Raw genomic sequence first — 21079 nt, 5'->3', positions numbered from 1 at the left:
GATTACAGTACACACAGACAGATGGGGTGCATTAATTCCATCCTGGGGGGTACGGGGTGACGGCAGGAAGGGCATCTGGCCACCTCTTAACATTATCCTTGCCAAATCCGATTCTAACAATGCCGATCCTGCGAAACCACAGGATAAAGACACAAGCGAAAGAAAGAAAGTTATTTAAGCTTATGTACTGGAGCTTAATTATTTATGAAACGTTGAACAGACTTTGTGTGCTGAACAAAAACCCTAGCTCTGCAAGAATGGCAGAACGGTTAACAAATATATTGTTTTGTAGCAGTAGCTAGAATCTTCATTCACCACCATAAAACAAGGCTGTTAGTCAAAACTATTTTGGTACTTCATGCCAGAAATACTGTTTTGTAAAGTACACAGACTGACATCAAACAACGGATTTGAGGCCATAAAATGAAGTAACACTTGCCTCAAAATGGGTGTAATGACTGACGCATTTATATTTTATTTCAAAGAGAGCATTAAGTTTTCTAAGGGAAGTAAATCTGAATTAATTTCATTCAGTTAGTGTCTAACACATTTTTGCAAATCATCAGGGAAGGCACAGGAAAATAATTCAATAGATGCTTAACACGCAAAAAGAAGTACATTTATAATGCTGTAGTACTTAGAGAACCATACAAATAATGAAATAATGACTAGTTACATAGGATAAAAGTCTTTGAAGGGGTCAAATATCATTTTTTGGACTTACGGACTTTTCTGGATCGCATACATTTATTAACCCTTGATATGAAGCGTTTCATCTGGCGTCATTAAAACAAAGAAAACAAAGATGGATACAAAATAGAACATAAAGTAGTAAGTGCCAAACTGTGCTGTATTTGTTGAGATACATTTCCTCAATCGTTTTGTTTATTCTGATAATGCATGATGCCGAAACGCCTGCCGGCCGCGGTGGCCGTGCGGTTCTGGCGCTGCAGTCCGGAAACGCGGGACTGCTACGGTCGCAGGTTCGAATCCTGCCTCGGGCATGGGAGTGTGTTATGTCTTTAGGTTAGTTAGGTCTAAGTAGTTCTAAGTTCTAGGGGACTTATGACCTAAGATGTTGAGTCCCATAGTGCTCAGAGCCATTTGAACCGAAATGCCTCATAATAGGAATCAATAAATACATGTGACCTACAAAATACACATAACTAGACGCAATGTACATAAAGCACAGAAGCACAATATCGCCGTTAAAGAAATGGTATTTTAAGTTGCTTCGCTATCGAATAGGTGTTAGAGGAGGAAATCAGCTGCTGCATCACTTTTAGATCGAAACTTCATTAATCGAACAAACTGGCGTTCCCTTAATTAATGCAGATTAACAACGGTATACCTAAGCAAAAATGGCAAGGCAGGGATTCGACTGTAACCAACGCGAGTTGACGGTGACTTTATTGAAGTTCCAATTGGTGTCGTTTGAGGACTTAATTGAGTAACGCAATGATCTTTCTATACGGGGTTGTAATGTTTGTTGTACTGGTCGGACTCGTTTAAAATGACAACTTCCTATAATACGTCAGTCTCACTTGGTTGTCACGAAAGTGTTCGGATGTGTCATTACGAGGGCAGTTCAGAAATGGGACAATGATTCAATTTTTAAGGTATCCATCTGCAAAGTCGTTAGCATTCAAATTACACACCCACCTAGTGGCCTCCTTCAGACGATGGCGACGCATAGTGTCATTGACCCGGAGGCCCAGAAAGCATTAAGTGCTGATCAATGACCCCTCTGCCGACGCCCTCAACTGAAACTATTCGAAGCTTGATCCAAAGCGCACAGGTTTCGAGCTATGACGCCCCGCATGTGCTCAACGCGTTTGAGATTAGATGACTTCAGGGGCCAAACAAACACCCTCATATTCACGGAATTCTTCTCAAAGCATTCTGACGCAGTTCTGGACTGATGTGGTGGTGCAGTGTTTTGTTGAACGTACAAGTAATCTAAAGGATGCTGAATTCACTCAGAAGAACATGATGAAATAGTAGTTTCCTGTATTATTCGCCGATGAGAGACTAGGGCGACGCATCAGGGCCCCGTTTCATCTCTTGTAAATGCCGGCCGAAGTGGCCGTGCGGTTAAAGGCGCTGCAGTCTGGAACCGCAAGACCGCTACGGTCGCAGGTTCGAATCCTGCCTCGGGCATGGATGTTTGTAATGTCCTTAGGTTAGTTAGGTTTAACTAGTTCTAAGTTCTAGGGGACTAATGACCTCAGAAGTTGAGTCCCATAGTGCTCAGAGCCATTTTCATCTCTTGTAAATAGCCTGCACTCGAGAACACCTTCAGGGCTCTCATGGTAAGAGAATTTGTTGTTTAATATGGTTTCCGACGCACACGAACTCTTCCATCAGCCTGCGCCAACGTGTACTAGAAATTATTAGTTAAAGTGGTCTATTTCCCATGCTTCGTGTCTCCTGAGCTGTGTACAGATACTCCTGCGCCCCTGCCAGTCACTATGATCTAAGACGTGTAGTGGCCACAGAGACTTATTCATGTGGGAGTAGTTATTTATGAACCCCATAGTGAGCTGTTGGTTCTCCGTTACAGCAGCTTATCAGTTTTCGTTATTGTCCAGCAATTAATAGGTGTGTGATTTTCTACAGTATCTACCAGTTACAGTGAACGGCAACATAGGAGTCAATGTGTTGTTGCCAACGACAGCAGACTTATGGAGCAGAGAAATATTTAAGATACTTTTTCGACGTAGTGGTATGTGAAATGACCCTTGCCTGCACGACCGCAGTGGTGAAGTGAACCATGCCTCTGGCACCCAACATTTTGTCGCTATCAAATGCGCTTATGTCGGGTGTCGTGTAAATCCTGTGTATGACTGTAACGCAAACGGCAAGAGCGAACTCTGTTGACACCCTGCTCACGTGACGTATCAAACCATTTCAAATGGCGCTGAGCACTATGGGACTTAACATCTGAGGTCATCAGTCCCCTAGAACTTATAACTACTTAAACCTAACTAACCTAAGGACATCACACACATCCATGCCCGAGGCAGAATTCGAACCTGCGACCGTAGCGGTCGCGCGGTTCCAGACTGAAGCGTCTAGAACCGCTCGGCCACACTGGACGGCCACGAATCCGATAAAGCATCAAATCTCCGGCATCACTGCGGCCGCAACAAGATCCTGCAAGAACGGGACCAACGACGACTGAAGAGAATCGCTCAATGTGACAAAAGTGCAACCCTTCCACAAACTGTTGCAGATTTCAATACTGGGCTTCAACGAAACATCATCGATATGGGCTTTCGGAGCCGGAGGCCCACTCGTGTACCCTTGATGACTGCACGGCGAAAAGCTTTACGCCTCGCCTGGGCCCGTCAACACTGACATTGGACTGTCGATGACTGGAAACATGTTGCCTGGTCGGACGAGTCTCGTTTCAAATTGTATCGAGCGGATGGACGTGTACCGGTTTGGAGACAACCTCATGAGCCCATGGACCCTGCATGTCAACAGGGGACTGTTGAACCTGGTGGAGGCTCTGTAATGATATGGGGCGTGAGCAGTTGGAGTGATTGGGATTCTGATATGTCTAGATACGTCACTGACAGATGACACGTACGTAAGCATCCTGTCTGATCACGTGCATCCATTCACGTCCATTATGCATTCCGGAGGTCTTGGGCAAATCCAGCAGGACAATGTGACATCCCACACGTCCAGAATGGCTACAGAGTGGCTCCAGGAACACTCTTCCGCTGGCCACCAAACTCCCCAGACATGAACATTATGGAACATATTTGGCATGTCTTGCAACGTGCTGTGCAGAAGAGATCTCCACCCCCTTGTGCTGTTACGGATTTATGGACAGCCCTGCAGGATTCATGATGTCAGTTCCGTCCAGCACTATCTCTGACAATAGTTGAGTCCGTGCTAAGTCTGGATGCGGCACTTCTGCGTGCACGCGGGGGCCGTACACGATATTAGGCAGGTGTACCAGTTTGGTTCTTCATTGTATTACGGAACATTAAGTATGCTTATATTCTGTACAGAAACTGTTGTTTGTTTCCTCATATAAAAAGTGTTTGACACCGATCAATGTTTTTCCTTACACAGTTTTTTCACGGTACTGGCAAATTTTTATAGCAGTATCATTTGTCTTTGGAGGAATCTTTGTCCTCACAACGTCTAAGTTGATTATCGTGATATCTGGTGTATCAAATAATACCAATGGAACAGATGTACGAGTACCCCGTTGTCAGATTAATTGCTTACTGCAGAATATCACATCGACAGACAAGTTAGCAGCGAGCAAATAAGTCTCCTCGAGGATTATTCACAACACTGTTGACCTCGTTTTGTAGTGGTTACCTCATCTCTGAATCTCCCGCGCGCTTCCTAATCACGCTGAGTAAGCAGATTCTTACAGCGAGGTAGCTGAGGTAACCGTGCAGCAAAGACGCGTATTTTCGCTGCAGTAGGATGCAGCGTTACTTTCCGATGAGTCTGCTGAAATATTCCCTCATACGATCCGTAGCTATTTGAATTCACAATCTGAGAAACCTGATCATCTCTCTACATAACGTGAAGAAGCAACAACATTCTTCATCCACTTGATCTTTTGGGAGTATGCGAGTGAATAGAACGTTTTTTTTTTAAGTTGGTTCCCCCCTTTTTTTTAAAAAAAATAGGCAAATATACGAGAAGATTTAGTCAGATCGGACTTCCTGGATTGCTAATAGTAATTTATCTATAGCATACTGGAAATTTACAATACATCCTCATACTCTGACTGAAGTCTTTGAAATATTGTGATGTGTGTCAACTTCAGCAATAGTACATTAAATGTATTCGCAGCTACGGATATGGACAACCATCAGCTGTATAGTGGAATAACGACAATGAAAGTTTGTGTCGGACCGGGACACGAACCAGCATTTCCGCGAGCGATTGCCTTACAATTAGGCTATCCGAGCGCTCTTCACTACCAGACCCACGGTTTCATATGTCATCAACCATGTGTCTACAACCTGCACTCGTAAATCCATTTTTATATTCCCGTACGGGGGAGACATATTATTTGAAAACCGCTTGCCCGGTGTCGTCAGATAACTGTGATATTGCAGTGGCTGTGTTGTTCAGAAGTACTATGGAACACTGCATCTTACTTCTGAACAACACAGCCACAGCAATATCGTAACTGTGCAGTAGTTATATAGTGCACTGAAATAAAAATGGCTCTGAGCACTATGGGACTTAACATCTGAGGTCATCAGTCCCCTAGAACTTAGAACTACTTAAACCTAGCTAACCTAAGGACATCACACACATCCATGCCTAAGTCAGGATTCGAACCTTCGACCGTAGCGGACGCGCGGCTCCAGACTTAAGCGCCTAGAACCGCTCGGCCATCCCGGCCGGCTGCACTGAAATCAGGCTCAGAAACAAAACCATTAACGACAGGTAAATTTTGTAATGAAATCTCGGACAGTGATGTTAAACAGAATAATAAATTTAGTACTTATTTAGAGAAATATCGAGAAATTTTAAGAACTCTTAGTTTTGCAATACAAAGAGCTGGGTATAATTTGCTCATAAGTAAACAGTTTTAATTTTGTCGATGAGAAATCGCTTAGTAATTTCGGTTTAGACTGCCTCTGGAGTACGTTTCATACGCATCTATAGCTTATGTTACTAACATTCCACTGTTAAATGTATTGTAAAATTCTTAAATCTGAAAATGTGTCGTACATTGCCGTCGACATTGTGCTGGGGCTGTTGTCTTAAAGAATCATACAGCAAGAATCACGATATGTATTCCAGCCTTCCTTTGATCTCTCGTCTTAATCATGGCAGAAGTTGTGTGTTCCAACTGCGCTGTGACATGCCAGTTAAATTGAGCATTTTCATATATCCGTGTGGTTGCATCCGTCATATTCATTGCCTAATAGGTCCCCACAGCCTAGTGTACTCAAATTTTTTTGTGTAGAAATAGATGGAAAATATAGTCTCCATAATAGAACTATGTAGAAGGCATGAAATTCTCACTGACGCTCAGAAAATAACTACCTCCATAACAGCCTAAAGAATTTACTTTTTAAAAGCGTAAAAAGTTAAGTTGCTGGAATTATCAATGTGTCCACTTTACCACGTGCTTATCGTCCAGTAATTCAAAAATAGTTACCCATAACCTGGAAGACGATTGATGCACGGAGTGTACTAGGGACAGATGATAATCATCTGCATAGAATCAGGAAGCATTAATTAATAATGTATTCAGCCGGAAGGACATGCCGAGCGGCAGCGGGAGTAGTTGACCTTTAGCTGAAATGCGTGGGGGAAGGCAGGACAAGGTCGCCATCACGGTCTCTACACAAATCAGAGTATCTGCCGCCACTTTCGACCTAACAGTAAGGAAAGTATTTCTCTGCAGTACTGTTTCTAACTGGTGAACGGAAACTCGTCACTCATGCTCACAGTATTTGATGTTGTTAGAGGCTATCAGGTTTCAAGGAGAAAATGTAATCTTTACGCAACTACTGATACAAAAAAAATTCTGCTTTATTTTTATGTATTCCCTAAATAATATTTTTCTGCGAGAAAGTCACTATAGTTTTACAAGGAAGTTACACGACCAAGTACGATCAGGTAAAAACTATAGTGCTATGTGTGTATGATGCGTCAGAAATTACAGGTACAAAGTGAGATGCACACGTAAACTGACTTTGAGACACACAATTACTGGTTTACGCTGGCATCACGATTCGCTAATCGTAGTAGATAGATGCATTTGTCAACTTTTCCGTTGTTTTCGCCACTCATGGAAGTTTTTGTGCGACAGTTTATTTTATTCCATCCTTAGGTAAATTCGTTTGCTTATCACTCACGTTGGTTATTCTTTCCTTTATGACTTCTCTATTTTCCACATGGGCTGACACAGTCCGGTTGTCAAATTAAGTGGTAATCAAACTTAACTTTCTTTAAACATATTGCAAACAAAAGGTCGATTGTCAAGTATCGAATATGCTTCCTTTATAATAGGAAATTGGAGACAATATCCAAGCCTTTTTTGACTACCCGCTCACTGAAAATTGGGAAGATATTTGTGTGATTAGGTAGAGAAATTAATTGCGCTGAGTGCATGTGTGGAATGGCGTTTGTGGAGTAACAGCTCTCAGACTTTATGTGCTTTAAAGCGGTGTGTGAAACACAGTTCCTCGTTAAACACTCAAAACTGAAACCATGAAATATCATGCACCACAAAAACAGTGGAAAACAGTCACTGTACAAGAAAGAAATCTGAAACCATCATTCGAACATTCAACAAGTAGTTGTTAGTAAATTGTAATATGACTCTGACAAGTTAGTATCACTTGTTAGTAAGACAAATTTATGCGTTTTTAAAAAGGTGGTGGTAAGTGCTATGTGAACAAATTGCTGAGGTCATCGGTCCCTAGGCTTACAAACTACTTAATCTAACTTAAACTAACTTACGCTAAGGACAACACACACACCCATGCCCAAGGGAGGACTCGAACCTCTGACGGGGGGAGCCGCGCGAACCGTGGCAAGGCGCCTAAGACCGCAAGGGCTACTCTGCGCGGCTTTTAAAAAGGTCTTCTACGTTTTCTGTTAAGTCTTAACTGAATTATCGAGGGGAGAATGCTTTGCATACGTGAAGGAATGAAGTCTGATTGCCTGCTGTGACACGTTAGTACCGTAAATTATGTTCTAAATAAAGGAATGAAGCAGGAACGAGCGTTACTTATTGTGCTAAGAATAAGTAAGTATACTCTCTCTTACCGATTAGTTTTTTTAGCTCCATTTTCCCCAAGTCATAGTTTTTTTCTACACGCTACAACATATCCATTAATCCCATGAATACCTACCAAAATCCGCCTCGGTAGCTGCGCAGTCAGCGCGGTGGACTGTTAAGCGAAGGGGCCCGCGTTCGATTTCCGGCCGGGCCGGAGATATTCTCCGCTAGGGAACTGGCTGTTGTGTTGTTCTTACTTTCGTATCGTCAAAATTGGCATTGTTATTGGGATTGCTGAATGGGCACGGATCGAGGGTCAATAACAAAGAAAAGCTAGCGCCGTGGTTGTCATCATTTACGGGTGTACCTTTTCTTCTTGCGTCAATATGCCTCGACTTTCTACGTGCATTTCATTCAGTTCAATTACTTTTCCCTCATACACGAGGTGTCTACTTGAAAATATAGCTTACAGCATCCTCCCTATTTTTTCTCTGCCATTTAACCAAAGCCAACGATTGTTTTGCAACCAGGAACCTACATCTTCTCGAAAGACATTTCAACAGTACATCTAGATTTCCATGAAGCATCTCATTTGGTAACTACTTTGTTTCGCTTTTTAATCTAAGCATCAGCTCAGATTTAGAGACAAAAGACTGTTTTCCAACAGGGTATAACCACGATGCCATATAATTATGTATAATATCGGAATGATACACATTGTGGAAAGGCAGATTAATAAATTATTCCTTTCACTCTAAATTTTACACAGGAGATGAATGGATCAGAAGTGGAGCAAAGAACATAGGCGGAATGAATTGCTTAGTGAATCTATAGAAGTACTACCAAAGTATTTACTGATAATATTAAAGCATCTGATAGTTGAAGATGGGTTCCGTACTTTACATTGTGTAGCGCATACTGCATGTTTACGTTGCAATCGATTTCGTTATACGATCTTCAAGCGACATGTAAGAAGCATGATATTTTTTGTACACTGTTAAATGAAAAGGGATATTATAAAAGAATTATGTTTCCTACAGGTCGTTTGATTAACTCTCGGAAGACAACAAGAACGAATAGGACAATTTCGTGAATTAGAAATGTATATGCTTAATTTGTTTACCAAAATCTCATAAGTGGCAGTTCAACTGGTATGATATTAAACATTTACGCAAAGAAGATAAATTCGTTGGATGAGCGGATAAATATCAGCGTGAAGTGTATGTAAGATCAATACATAGCAAAATTTTTTGTCATAATTGCAATATGTGTCTGCAGTACACTTCATGATGGAAATTAAAGAGACATAAATTGTAAATTTTGTCACAGGAAGTGCCACTACAAAAAGGCTTCAGTTGTTGCAAGTTGACTAAAACAAAATAACAGTGTCATAAAGGAGGCCATCGAGATCAAGGTCACAGACAACCTAATAAACCGAGACAGCGATTACCAGCTCAGCTCGGAGTGGAGTCCGGCTCTGGAGCTTATCAGGGCTCAACGAAATGAACCAACAAACTCCTCAAGAAGTAGTAACACTGCAGGAGTAGCGCCAGGCGGGTGCGGACCGCGAATGGAGCGCCCAACAAAGGACAGGCCTCAGAGAGCTGCCACAGAAGGAGACCAAGTCGGGCGCGGACGTCCGAGGGAGCACCTGGGAAGAAACAACACCTTACAAGCAGCGCCAGGCGGGCGCGGACCGCGAACAGAGCCCCCGATGCGAGACGGGCCTCAGACAGCTGCCACAACTGCAGATGGTGGACTAGGCGGGCGCGGACGTCCGTCGGAGCACCAGGGAAGTGCCAACACCTCGGGAGCAGCGCCAAGCGGGCGCGGACCACGAACGGAACGCCACATGCGGGTCTGGCCCCAGACAACTGCCACGACCACAGATGGTGGACGAGCTGGGCGCGGACGTCTGTGGGAGCACCAGGGAGGGGTAAAAACCTCAGGAGCAGCATCTGGCGGGCGCGGCCTCTACGCCAGGCGCCTGCTTCGCCACGTGGCAGCAGAAGGAGTGATACCGGATGAGCAGTTCAGCTTCCGGAGGGGTCACTCCACGGTCCATCAGCTGATGCAGCTGGTGGAAGAGGCCACGCGCGCCCTGGAGACGCGGGAATACCTTGGGGCGGTGTTCCTCGACGTCTCCAGGGCATTCGACTCCGTGTGGCATGACGGCCTCGTGTACAAACTTTTTGTGCACGGGGTCCCGACGTCGCACGGGGTCCTACTCCAGTCGTATCTGGCCGACAGGACTTTCCACGTCCGCCTGGACGAGGGGGCGTCCACGCACCGACCCATCCGTGCTGGAGTGCCGCAGGGGTCCGTTCTCGGCCCCCTGCTCGACCCCTTATTCACGGCCGACGCTCCGCGCGTGGCGCCGGTGAAGTTGGCACTCTACGCCGACGACACAGCGCTATTCGTGCGTGAAGGCAGTCGAGATGCGCCGCCTGCTCAAGCGTGGATGTGAGGCCCTTGGTGCATGGTCGTCTAAGGGGCGCCTGAAACAGAATGCGGCGAAGAGCCAGGCAGTGGTGTTCACCCGAAGACCACTGCCACCAGATCTTCCGCCAGTCACCGTCATGGGAAGCCCCGTCCCATGGAGCAGGACTGGCCGCTACCTGGGAGTCATTCTCGATCAGAAGCTAACGTGGAAAGCCCACATCGAGGACGTCAGGGGCAGAGCAATAGGGCGCCTACGCGTTCTGTACCCTCTGCTCAACCCGTCGTCTGCCTTGCCTCCCCACCACGGCATCACGCTGTACCTGGCGCTGGTTCGTCCAGTGCTGGAATATGCGGCCGTGGTGTGGGGCAACGCAGCCGACACACACATTAACAAGCTGCAGAGGGTGCAGAACAGGGCGCTCAAGCTCGCTCTGCGCCTACGGAGGCTCTATTCGACCGCTCGGCTACACCGCCAAACTGGCATCCCCTTCCTCCGCGACCGATTTAAACAATCGGCGCGGGTCTTCTATGAGCGGACTGTACAGTCCGACAATAGGCTCATTAGGGACTTGGGCCATCCTATTCACCACAGGCCAACCACGCGTTGGCCTGATCTGTTACGAGATTAATATCTCGTGGCAGAGTGGGGACAACTCCACCCCAGCAAACACCTCAGGCCAATTCGCACTGAGGAAGCCACTCCACAGATACAGGATTATCCAGGAACAGCAGTATATGCTTAGCCTGCTCCCAACACGGGTCAGGGCAGACCCGTATGGATAAGTGACAGTGACTGGCGGGCGCGGACCGCGAACGGAACGCCCGCCACAGGACAGGCCTCAGAGAGCTGCCACAGATGGCGCCCAAGTTGGGCGCGGACGTCCGAGGGAACACCGGGGAAGAGACAACACATTACAAGCAGCGCCAGGCGGGCGCGGACGGCAAAGAGAGCACCCAGCGCCCTCTGGGCATAAATACTGGACAAGATCCTCCAACACGACAAAGTGCAAAAAATTGTAAAGCACCTTTCGCAAGCACTTTAAATTGTACAAAAAAGAAAATAAAATTGTAAACCTCATCTAAGGCTAAAAAGTGCAATGCAAGCACTAGAATAGCCCGCCCTTCCCCCTAAGGGAAGGGAATGAAATGTGCTAAAAAAAAAATAAAAAAAATAAAAAAAAAAAACTCCAACACGACAGTCTCAGGTAGCACGTGAAGAAGGCAAAGAGTTACGTGGCCGAAATATTTTGCCACAGCGACACAAACATCCGGTAGTAGACCCGATTATTCCACATGTTAAAATAATATTAATAAACTACAGCATTGAACAATATTCTTAAAACAGGTTTCCGTTAGTGTTAAGCGACAACAGACAATTTTAGAATGGGTTTTATATAGATCTCGTTATAAATATACTCTACGAGAAACTGCTTCTTTTAACTACCGAAACTTACGCAATGTTTAAATGCCCCTGTTGTCCAAGAGTGAACGAAGATACAAATTTCTGATACTTTTTAAGTGAGGAGGATCTATTGATAGCATATTATCACTATATTAACACCAGCCAAAAGTAGTTGCAGCCTTCTGATTAAGTTTTGTACGACGTTACCGTCCAGCGGCGACATGCGGTTGTTAGAAATGTAAAAAATTATAGTTACTTCTTTGATAACTTTGTTTGTCTGAATCTTTTATTTACAAACTTTACTCTGATGCATAGCATATTACCAAGTCTTTGTTATCTTAAAATTGGAACAAATCGGGAAAGAGAACTGTTTTGAGGCATTTTAGAGCCGGCGATTCTACATGTCGCTCTCACACGGTATATCAGACTTTTTCCACACGTCTTTCGCTAAATTCTATCCTTACTACTTGTCCGTAACTTACTGTCTAAACTTTTTAAGAAATTTTTAGTCGCCTAGCAACTATTCTAGGAACATAAGCATGGAATATAAGCATACGTTTCTTTACTGAATGCAACAATTGTTCATGACATCAGTGTAGTGCTTATTCTTTCCCGTGATTTTTACTGGTCATTTGTAGTCTTCCACTTGTCATAGTTCTGCCTTCCTTGTGATTCAGAAAGTTTCATTTGCATACAGACATGTGTGCTAATTATACCGCCGTGGCGTTAGTTTAATTCTTTTTCGAAAAAAGGTTTATTTACCCTTTTCTCTCGTCTACTCCTGGCTACTCGTTTACAAATTTTCATACGTCTGATGTAACTTTTGGAAACAAAGAAAAACATGAATCTTAATTATCGAATGAGGCTTGGATTAATAAAACAGAGAGACAAGATCCAACGAAGAGTGGTGCACTTCGTCCCAAGATCGATTAGTCGGCTTATAAACGTTACGGAGTTGCACAACAATCTCCAGTGGTAGACACAACAAGAGAGGCGTTATACATCACCGAGAGGTGTATTATTGAAATTTCCGCAGAGTATGTACCGGGAAGGGTAAGGGAACAAATTAATTCCTCCCAAACATGTCTCGTGAAATGATTACAACGACAAACTTCGAAAAATTAGACCTAACCTGAAGGACTGCCGACAATCATTCTTCAGTTGCGCCACTCGCGAGTAGGACAGGAATTGAGGAAAAGACAGTGGTACCAGAAGCACCTGTCACCACCCAGGGGCTCACCGAGTATACACCGTCTGACCAGAAGTATCCGGACACCTGTATGTACTGGGGAAAACGAGTGTTAGATACGACAGCAGGTGGTACAACCAGCATAGAAGTAGGTGGAAGTATTTTGTTATTAGTACAGAAGCTGTCATATCAGAATGGGTCGGTCAGGAGTGCTCAGTGACTTCGAACGTGGGCTGCACATAGGATGTCACGTGAGTAGCACATCCAGAGGGCAATTTCAGCCCTTCCAGAGCCGCCCAAGTCGACTGTTGGTCATGTGACTGCGAAGTGGAGACACCGACCAGTCACGCCAATACCAGCCGGACCTCATGTACAGTCGGGGACCGTCGAGAATTATGGAGGGTGGTTGTAAAAAATCGCATGAAAGCATCGGAAGAAATCACTCCTGAGTTCCACATGTCAACCAGCAGTCTATCTAGCAAAATGGCTTTGTATAGGGAATTAGAAACATCGTGTGTAATGGTCAAGCATTTCTTCATGAGCAGTCATTGCTAAGCGACGCTTGAGATGTTGTAAAGAGCGACGTCACTGAACTGTGTCGAGTGATATGGAGTATTTAATCATGCCCTTCACAGTGGCAATCCGACGGATGGGTTTGGGTTTGGTGAATGCCTGGAGAAGCTACGTGCCGTCATGTGTACTGCCAACAGTAATGCATGGAGAAGGTGGTGTTACCGTATGAGGGTATTTTTCGTGATTAGGATGCGCTCCCTTCATTGAGCTTCAGAAGACGCTAAATGACGAAGCGTATGTACACATTTTATAGGACTGCGTACTGTGTAGAGCAGAGGACCAGCGGTGAGACGATGATTGATTGTATCAGGCAGACCATGCACCTTGTCATAAAACTATATTTGTGTGAGGCAATGATTTGTCGTCAATAACATTTCTGAAATGGGCAGTCCTGTCAGATATAACGATCTGAATTCTGTGGAACACCTTTGGGATAAGTTAGAACATCGACAACGCCCTATACCCCAGCGTCTAACATCACTACATTCTCTGGCTTCGGATCTTATGGAAGAATGTGCTGCCATTCTTCCACAGATATTGACACCTCATTGAAAGTATTCTCAGCAGAGTACAGGATATCGCAAAGGCGAAGGGTGGACCCACAGACCCACCCCACATTAATGTCCACTAATAGATGTCCGGAAACTTTTGATCAGGTAGTGTAGATGTAGATGTAGAGGTAGCGTCTCGGTGTATACAGCATAACGCTCTGCGAGCCAGGTGCTATCCTTGAGAGGCAAGTATTTCTCAATGGAAATTTTTGGAAGACTGACTGAAGGTAACATGCACGCTTATAGAAATAGCATGCCTTGAAACATTGCCAAACTCATTTACATGCACGTTGAACACTGGCGCTGCTGCTCATTGCTGCATTCTTTACCTCGATGCATGTCAGCAGACCAGGTAACATTTATAGCGAGAAAATAAATGCTACGCTGGATAACAAGTTTCACATATAGCAATACATGTAAAAGACTGTGAAAGATAGGGGCACCAAGCGCGTCCCATAGCATCTCCCGAGACATTAGTTGCTGACATATATTCTGTAACTCGGGTACGCACATGGAAATTTGTCTGCTTAAATGATATTTAATATGTGCAAACTGAGTAAGTCCAAACAACGCTGTATGTACTACTTCCTGTTCCCTACTCAGAAAGCGCACAGGAATGGTGACTTTAAAGTCAAACTGCTGTGTTGCCGAATTATAGCCAGATACTGTTTTGCAATGATGGCCTCACGTACAGAGTTCATAAGTTCTATCTGCAGTGAATTATATTTTTGCCTCATGTTACCAAGTTTAACTGACAACTATACGCTGTCACAGTGAGACCAACATTGCCTTCTACAAATCTGTTGGATTTTGTGAGTTACTGTAATAGCAGTATGTCTTGATATGCTTTCAGACGCTTTTCGTAATTTATGCAGATGACTGAACGCAGCTACCGAAGTTGATACTCAGTTCGGTTTTAGCGTACGTATACCACGTTACAAAAAAAGTTGAATCTTGGGTACATTTTGAACTTACAACGTTGTTAACTCGTTTACATAAACGGAGCGAGATTAGAAAAGACATACCAAGAATAACAGGTACATTATTCTATCATACCATCGTAAAAATTTAACTGTCTAAAGACATTCTTCTATAGGTTATGTAGGTGTTCAGAAGTCTAAATCGCAAAGGCTTTCTTCATTTTCACCAAGTGGGGTGGCACAGTGGTTAGGAACCGGACTCCCATTTCTCATCGTTCATCAGTCCGAGATTATGTTCCCTCTATAATGATCTTGTCGTCGACAGAACAGTAAATCTCCATCCTCCTCATCTCATTTCCATTTTCCCCACCCACTGGGCACACTTTCTTTGTGAAACGTGAATCTGTCGTAAGTGTGACTGCACTGGGAGTATAATTCGCAAGTCCAAATACTCGTACTTCGTGTGACTCAAAACATTATTTATTGTGTTTTTCGTATATTCAATAGTCAGGCCCACAGTTTCGAATTCCTAATTAAATTAATTCATGTGTATCTATTTTTGTAATAGCTTACAGAGTTGAGGGTGTGTGAGTTATAGCTTAGTGCCCTTTTTGTAGAGGTGGTGGTGATGGCGGAGTGATGAAAGAGGAGAGAAATAGTGAAATCCAGTTTAACGACCTAATCCGACGGACGGACCAGTGTCAACTCATTATGTCTAACACAATATCGTTTACGTCTGTCAATTGTCAATCCATATAATGTCGCTTATAAGCCCGCATTTTTACATACTTTATTGCTTTCATGCTAAATAATGGAATATTATACTGTAATTACAATTTTCTTTAATTTACAGGACGCATATTTGAAGTTCAGACAAAATGGCTGCCAACGTAACTGGTTTGACGGGATTTGTTGAGGGTTACCGAAACTTCATGGAAACTAAAAGCGGTAAGTACAGTTTTGGGTGTATCTGTACGAGATGTGAGGTGTGTAACTGTAAGTGAACATCCGTAAGATGGAAACAAGGAGTGAAATTTGAACTTTTTACTCAATTTAGTTAACCACCTTAATATTGAAACAACTATGGAATGACAGAACACTCTTATGCAGATTTAATATCTTTGGGTTACAACCAATGTTTAACTGTGGTAAACCACTTTAACATGATTAGAAAAGACTTGGAAAAAGTACCGCCACGACAGTTTATGATTTGAAACGAATTTTCTTTCAAAAGTAGAAAAGGAGTGTGTTGAACATGAATCGTACACGATGATACCACAGTGCACGTGCATCTGCTTTGCCATGTAAACTTCGAGTACTGGCGAGTCATAGCCTTCGTATTAAACAAGTTCCACGCAGTTAGTTGCAAAAACTCTCACAAGAGGCTTAATTAAGGTTCATTTGGGCCTCATAGAAACCTTTAAAATGCTGTAAAGCTCTAGTGTTTAACATAAAAAGAACGAAATTATCAAAGACAACCACTTACAGTTGTAACGCTGTAACCAGCCGATGAGTTAATGGTAAACCATGGTCGTGGTCACAGTTTCACAGTTGTCTGTAGCAGTGGCAGAGTCCATACTACACATTCGATTTTGATTACTAAACTGCGACACGGTAGCAACTAAACAGAAATTTTTGCAGAGTTTTGCCTCAGTCACCAGTCTCCAGTAGTTGTCTTTTCTTAATGCGCTTTTCCTATTGCCCTGAAAAGAAGATGCCGAGATAAATGTGTACATTCTGTGCGGCGAACATCCAACTTTATATTTTTCCAGATTCACTGCTCATGTTCATCGGGTTAGGAAAGCTCTTGCAAGTAATCGAATAACAACAATAAGAGTAAAAATAACAAATTGAAGAAGGTTGACGATTAAAAATAAAAATAGGCTGAACATTCATTTAGTGCAAAGCAAAGGCACTGTTAGAATTTGGTTACTGAATTCCGTTTTGGCTATTCGCAGCGAAAAATAAAAAAATGTGAAGTGATACACATTGCTAGTCCAACAAGATTTGAACCGGCAACTATGCTTCCCTTACATTCCGAAATGAGCATGGCACCATGGAGCAAACAAGACACTGTTTTGTGTAGCTCACTCCCATTATTCCGCTGGTAGTTAATGCAGAGAGTTCACAACATGAAATACAAAATCAATTGAAATTTAAGCTTGGAATGACATATCGAGTGTCGAAAAATTAAATTACTAGGTATTCACGTGCAGGTCTTGAACGGGTGTGAGTATAAAATCTGTTACAAAACTATAAAAATTCCTGCAATTGTCATACTTAAAGCGGTATAAATTGTTATGAATGATACCTAGATATTTCTGCCAGTGTGGAATGGGATAAGTGAACGTATACCCGTAGAATCCCAGTGTGGCATTAAAACTTCCTGTACACATTGTGTCCTGCGTCACTTGATTGCGTCCGCAGTTAAAATTCGAGGCGTTTAATGAGGGTACTTTTGGTTATCAGCTCATAATGTTTAATTATTGCACATTAACGGTGTGTAAATCGTTCCTACCGTAAAAGGTTGACTGCGATGAGGTGGTGGTCGGCGTCTCTTCTAGTATGAACTTGTATACCTTACACTGGCGCCTGCAGAATGTACGGACAGAAACGATATTACCGAAGCCGGAATACTTTACATATTGCGAATATTTGTTTATTACACTAACATATTTTGCAGAGCAAACTATTACGTCCATAGCTTAGAATATTCAGCACTCTGATATTACTGCAGACTGTACTTTTCAATTTAACATAAGTAAATTCCCAGCGTAACGTGACTCTCTGTAGGTTACTTGCTAACTATCCGGAATTCTTACCTGGTGGTTCTCAGGAAGCAAATCTCCAGGGTCCAAAGAAATTCAACGTGTCTACAGTTTTTGTGGTATAACTTTACGCACTCCCAATGTAGCTTCTTTCTTCGAGTGCATACCGAGACTGCCATGACACGAAGAGTGAAGAGTTGCCGACGGTGCTGTGCTGGAATTTGCTGCCACATGAGGCGAGGTCTCAGTAAAGCACTGCCGCCGGCTACACAGGCGTAAATCACGGTTGTCCTTCAAGGAACTCAGGTAGAAGATTGTGCGTTACGCCGTACCGTTTATTACTTGCAAGTAGGCCAACTGAAAATTGTCTGCACCTATAGCGTCCTGGCAGGTAACGATGACGGCGCCGTCGTAATAAAGGTTGGATCTGCTGTGTCATAGTCACACTACTGTTTCATTGTTTCTTTTTCCTGCGGGGAAAGATCGACCGCAGCTTATTTTCATAACAGAAAACGAATGGGAATCGCTTTCTCCTCGACTGGTAACAGCCGTGTTGCAGCAGCTAGAGGCATTTTGTAAACGCGAACTTTGATCTCTGTAATATTGCTTTGTTGCTAACACTTCGTTAACATAAAGCGAAAATCATTTATGGCTCCTCTAACGCGCAGTTGCCAATTAATTCTATACGCCCACAGTAGTGCAAATAATTCTACTTAGATTTCTAAAAAAGAGTAGCTCGCACACACACACACACACACACACACACACACACACACACACACACACACACACACACGATCGAGAGTGTGTGAGAGAGAAAGAGGATGAAGATAGGGGTGATGTTATCCTTTTAATCTGAGATTCTGGGAACACGAAGTGCATCTCTGAGAATCGCATTCTCTGCTCACAGTCTTACACATTGAATCCTATCTTGCAATAACCCGTATTCAATCAGAGCAATGAACAACTTTGGACTGGTACAGGTTTCTGCCAGTTTTTCTTGTGTTTTCTGCTCGCACTTTGAAAGAATTATGGGCATATTCCTCTTCCCGCCATTGTAGAAAAACGCAACACAAGCAGTTCAAATACCAATGAAAATAAACCTTACAGATATCGCAGACGTACCCGCCAGTACAGATGGTTTCGAGACTGGGTTAATAATATTTAAATGAAAACGAATTTTTAGTATAACGCGTTTCTAAATAGGACTAAAAGTATAAAGTAATATCCCCTAGACCAATAAAGATTGCTGACCCCTTATAGACAGTATTCAAACTTTTTGATTGTGTTGTATCAATAACTATGAAAATGCTTGTAGGATTTAAAACGAAAAACGTAGGGCCTGTGGAACAGATAATATTCAGGAGGTGAACTGTTCATGTGTAAGTAAGTAATGTAACAGTAACGAGGTGAACTAATCATGCCTAAATTACGTATTGCATGCACCTAACTTTATTATCTATTTCATGAGCCCCACTGTTTTCGTTTAATCTTATAAATATTTTCATGGCTATTAAAACTACACAGTCACAGATCTTCTGAACTACCTGTCTGGGGTTAGGAATCTGTGTGGGGCTAAGATAAATTATTTTATACTTTACAGATTTAAAGACGTAGTATATTAAAAACTCATTTTTATTTAAATAATTATTTTCCACTTTTTCAAATTTTCAATCTGTTCCAAACATTTTCCTGACATAAAAACAGTTATATGTGGTAAACTTCACGTTTATTTTAGTTTCTCTTTACCTGATCGGCGAATATACTATTTCATTCTATTTATACCTAGTGATAAGATAGTGAAGGTAGAAATTAGTGATAGTAGAGCTCACATGGGGCTTTGCCAACAATCGTTCTTCCTGCGAAACATTTGCGATTGGAAAAGGAAGAGGAGTAAATGGCACTGGTACACATAGCACCCTTCGCCACACACCAGACAAGAAAACTGGTCAATATTGCATTTTCATGCTGTTCCGAGCTATGGTTACAATTTATAAGCTCTAGATTACCGAGAAGTTAGTCTAAAATCAACTGAAAAACTTGCACCGAACAAGCATACAGCCAGAGAAAAAGCGAACTAATAAAAACAAGGTAAAAAGTAGAGATAATATTTAAGATGGTAGTTGTACCTCTTCAGGTGTTCTACATAGTCCCCCCTCCCCCTTCCACTTGAAAGCAACAAACAAAACGTTTATGGAACCGTGTGAAACTTACAGAAAATTTCTTGTTTGTGATGTTAAAAAAATGGTTCACGTGGCTCTGAGCACTATGGGACATAACATCTGAGGTCATCAGTCCCCCTAGAACTTAGAACTACTTAAACCTAACTAACCTAATGACATCACACACATCCACGCCCGAGGCAGGATTTGAACCTGCGACCGTAGCGGTCGCGCGGTTCCAGACTAAAGCGCCTAGAACCGCTCGGCCACAATGGCCGGTTTTGTGATAATATTTAACGTCACATTTGCTTGAATAATGTCGGTTATGTCATCAGAGCTTTAACCTTCTGTATGAATGAATGTCTACATTTTGTAGTCTTGTGATTGGTTCGTATTGGTAACATCAAGTCTCGTCACTATGATGACTTTTTCCAGAAAAGAAAATCTCCGCATGTGCCACTTCAATCCGTTTGTGACAGGTGGCCAAACGTCGTTTTAGTTTGGAAGTCAAAGTTAGCGGGACAAACTTTGCACACACTTTTCTCTTCCTTAAAATAATCTGGAAAATGATTCGAACATGTGACTCAGAGATTTTGTTCCATTGCGCTTTGTGGCACAATAACGTTGACACACTACGACATCGCGCCCAGTACTTAACACTGTCTGCTCAGAACTTTCTTGTCGGATGCATTTCTGTCGTTCACAGCTGTTAGTACAAGCTGCCAGCGTAGTTACTGCGCTGACGACGCTTATGCGGCAATAATAAAATTAGTCTCGGAACTTTTTGGCCGGATGGTGTATAAATGTATAAAACATTCCGCTCAGATGCAAGCAACGTTGCGACGCGACGCGGGGCATCGGAGTACAAAAAATGTCAGAGCCACGACGAACCGCCAGACTCATAATGTTACACGATGGCGCATTCGTTACGAAGTTGGACTCACACTCGGAAGTAACGAGCTCAAATCTCGCTGCGTAGACCACATTTAGGTTTTCCTTTATCTCCTTAAAACATTCAAGGCAATTGCCATAAAGGTTCCTTTGAAATGATGCTTCTTATCCAACCGGAGACTGCGAAGGGAAGCTGATCGCACTACCTTTCCTTCCTTTTCACGTGTGCACCATGTTACGGAAGAATGACACCAGAAACGAATCATAAGGAACTTTGTAAAGGAGACTGCGCAAAACGCTCTTATGTAATCTCTTTCCTCACACGATATTGCAGCACCTGAGTTGTTAAGAAGGAGACCCCCATCATCTGTATAATGGAATAACGGCAATGAAAATTTGTGCGAACCAGGACTTGAACCCGGATTTCTTGCTTTACGTGAGCGGTCGCCTTA

The 21079-nt window shown here is 43.1% G+C and overlaps 1 protein-coding gene across 1 annotated transcript in view; it reads left to right on the top strand.

Annotated features, from left to right (window-relative positions):
• The window catches only part of LOC126184727 (elongation of very long chain fatty acids protein AAEL008004-like), a 135577-nt gene that overhangs the window by 52268 nt on the left and 62230 nt on the right, over window positions 1–21079 (top strand). The window contains exon 2 of the mRNA XM_049927261.1: window positions 15660–15754. Within this exon, the coding sequence (XP_049783218.1) occupies window positions 15685–15754 (70 nt within the window). The 5' untranslated portion in view covers window positions 15660–15684. The remainder of the gene's footprint in view (window positions 1–15659; window positions 15755–21079) is intronic.

This window comes from Schistocerca cancellata, chromosome 4 (genome assembly GCF_023864275.1).
Source record: "Schistocerca cancellata isolate TAMUIC-IGC-003103 chromosome 4, iqSchCanc2.1, whole genome shotgun sequence".
NCBI classification, from domain to species: Eukaryota; Metazoa; Arthropoda; class Insecta; order Orthoptera; family Acrididae; genus Schistocerca; species Schistocerca cancellata.
Note: the sequence above shows the minus strand (reverse complement) of the source record. Positions and strands in the feature narration are given on the sequence as shown.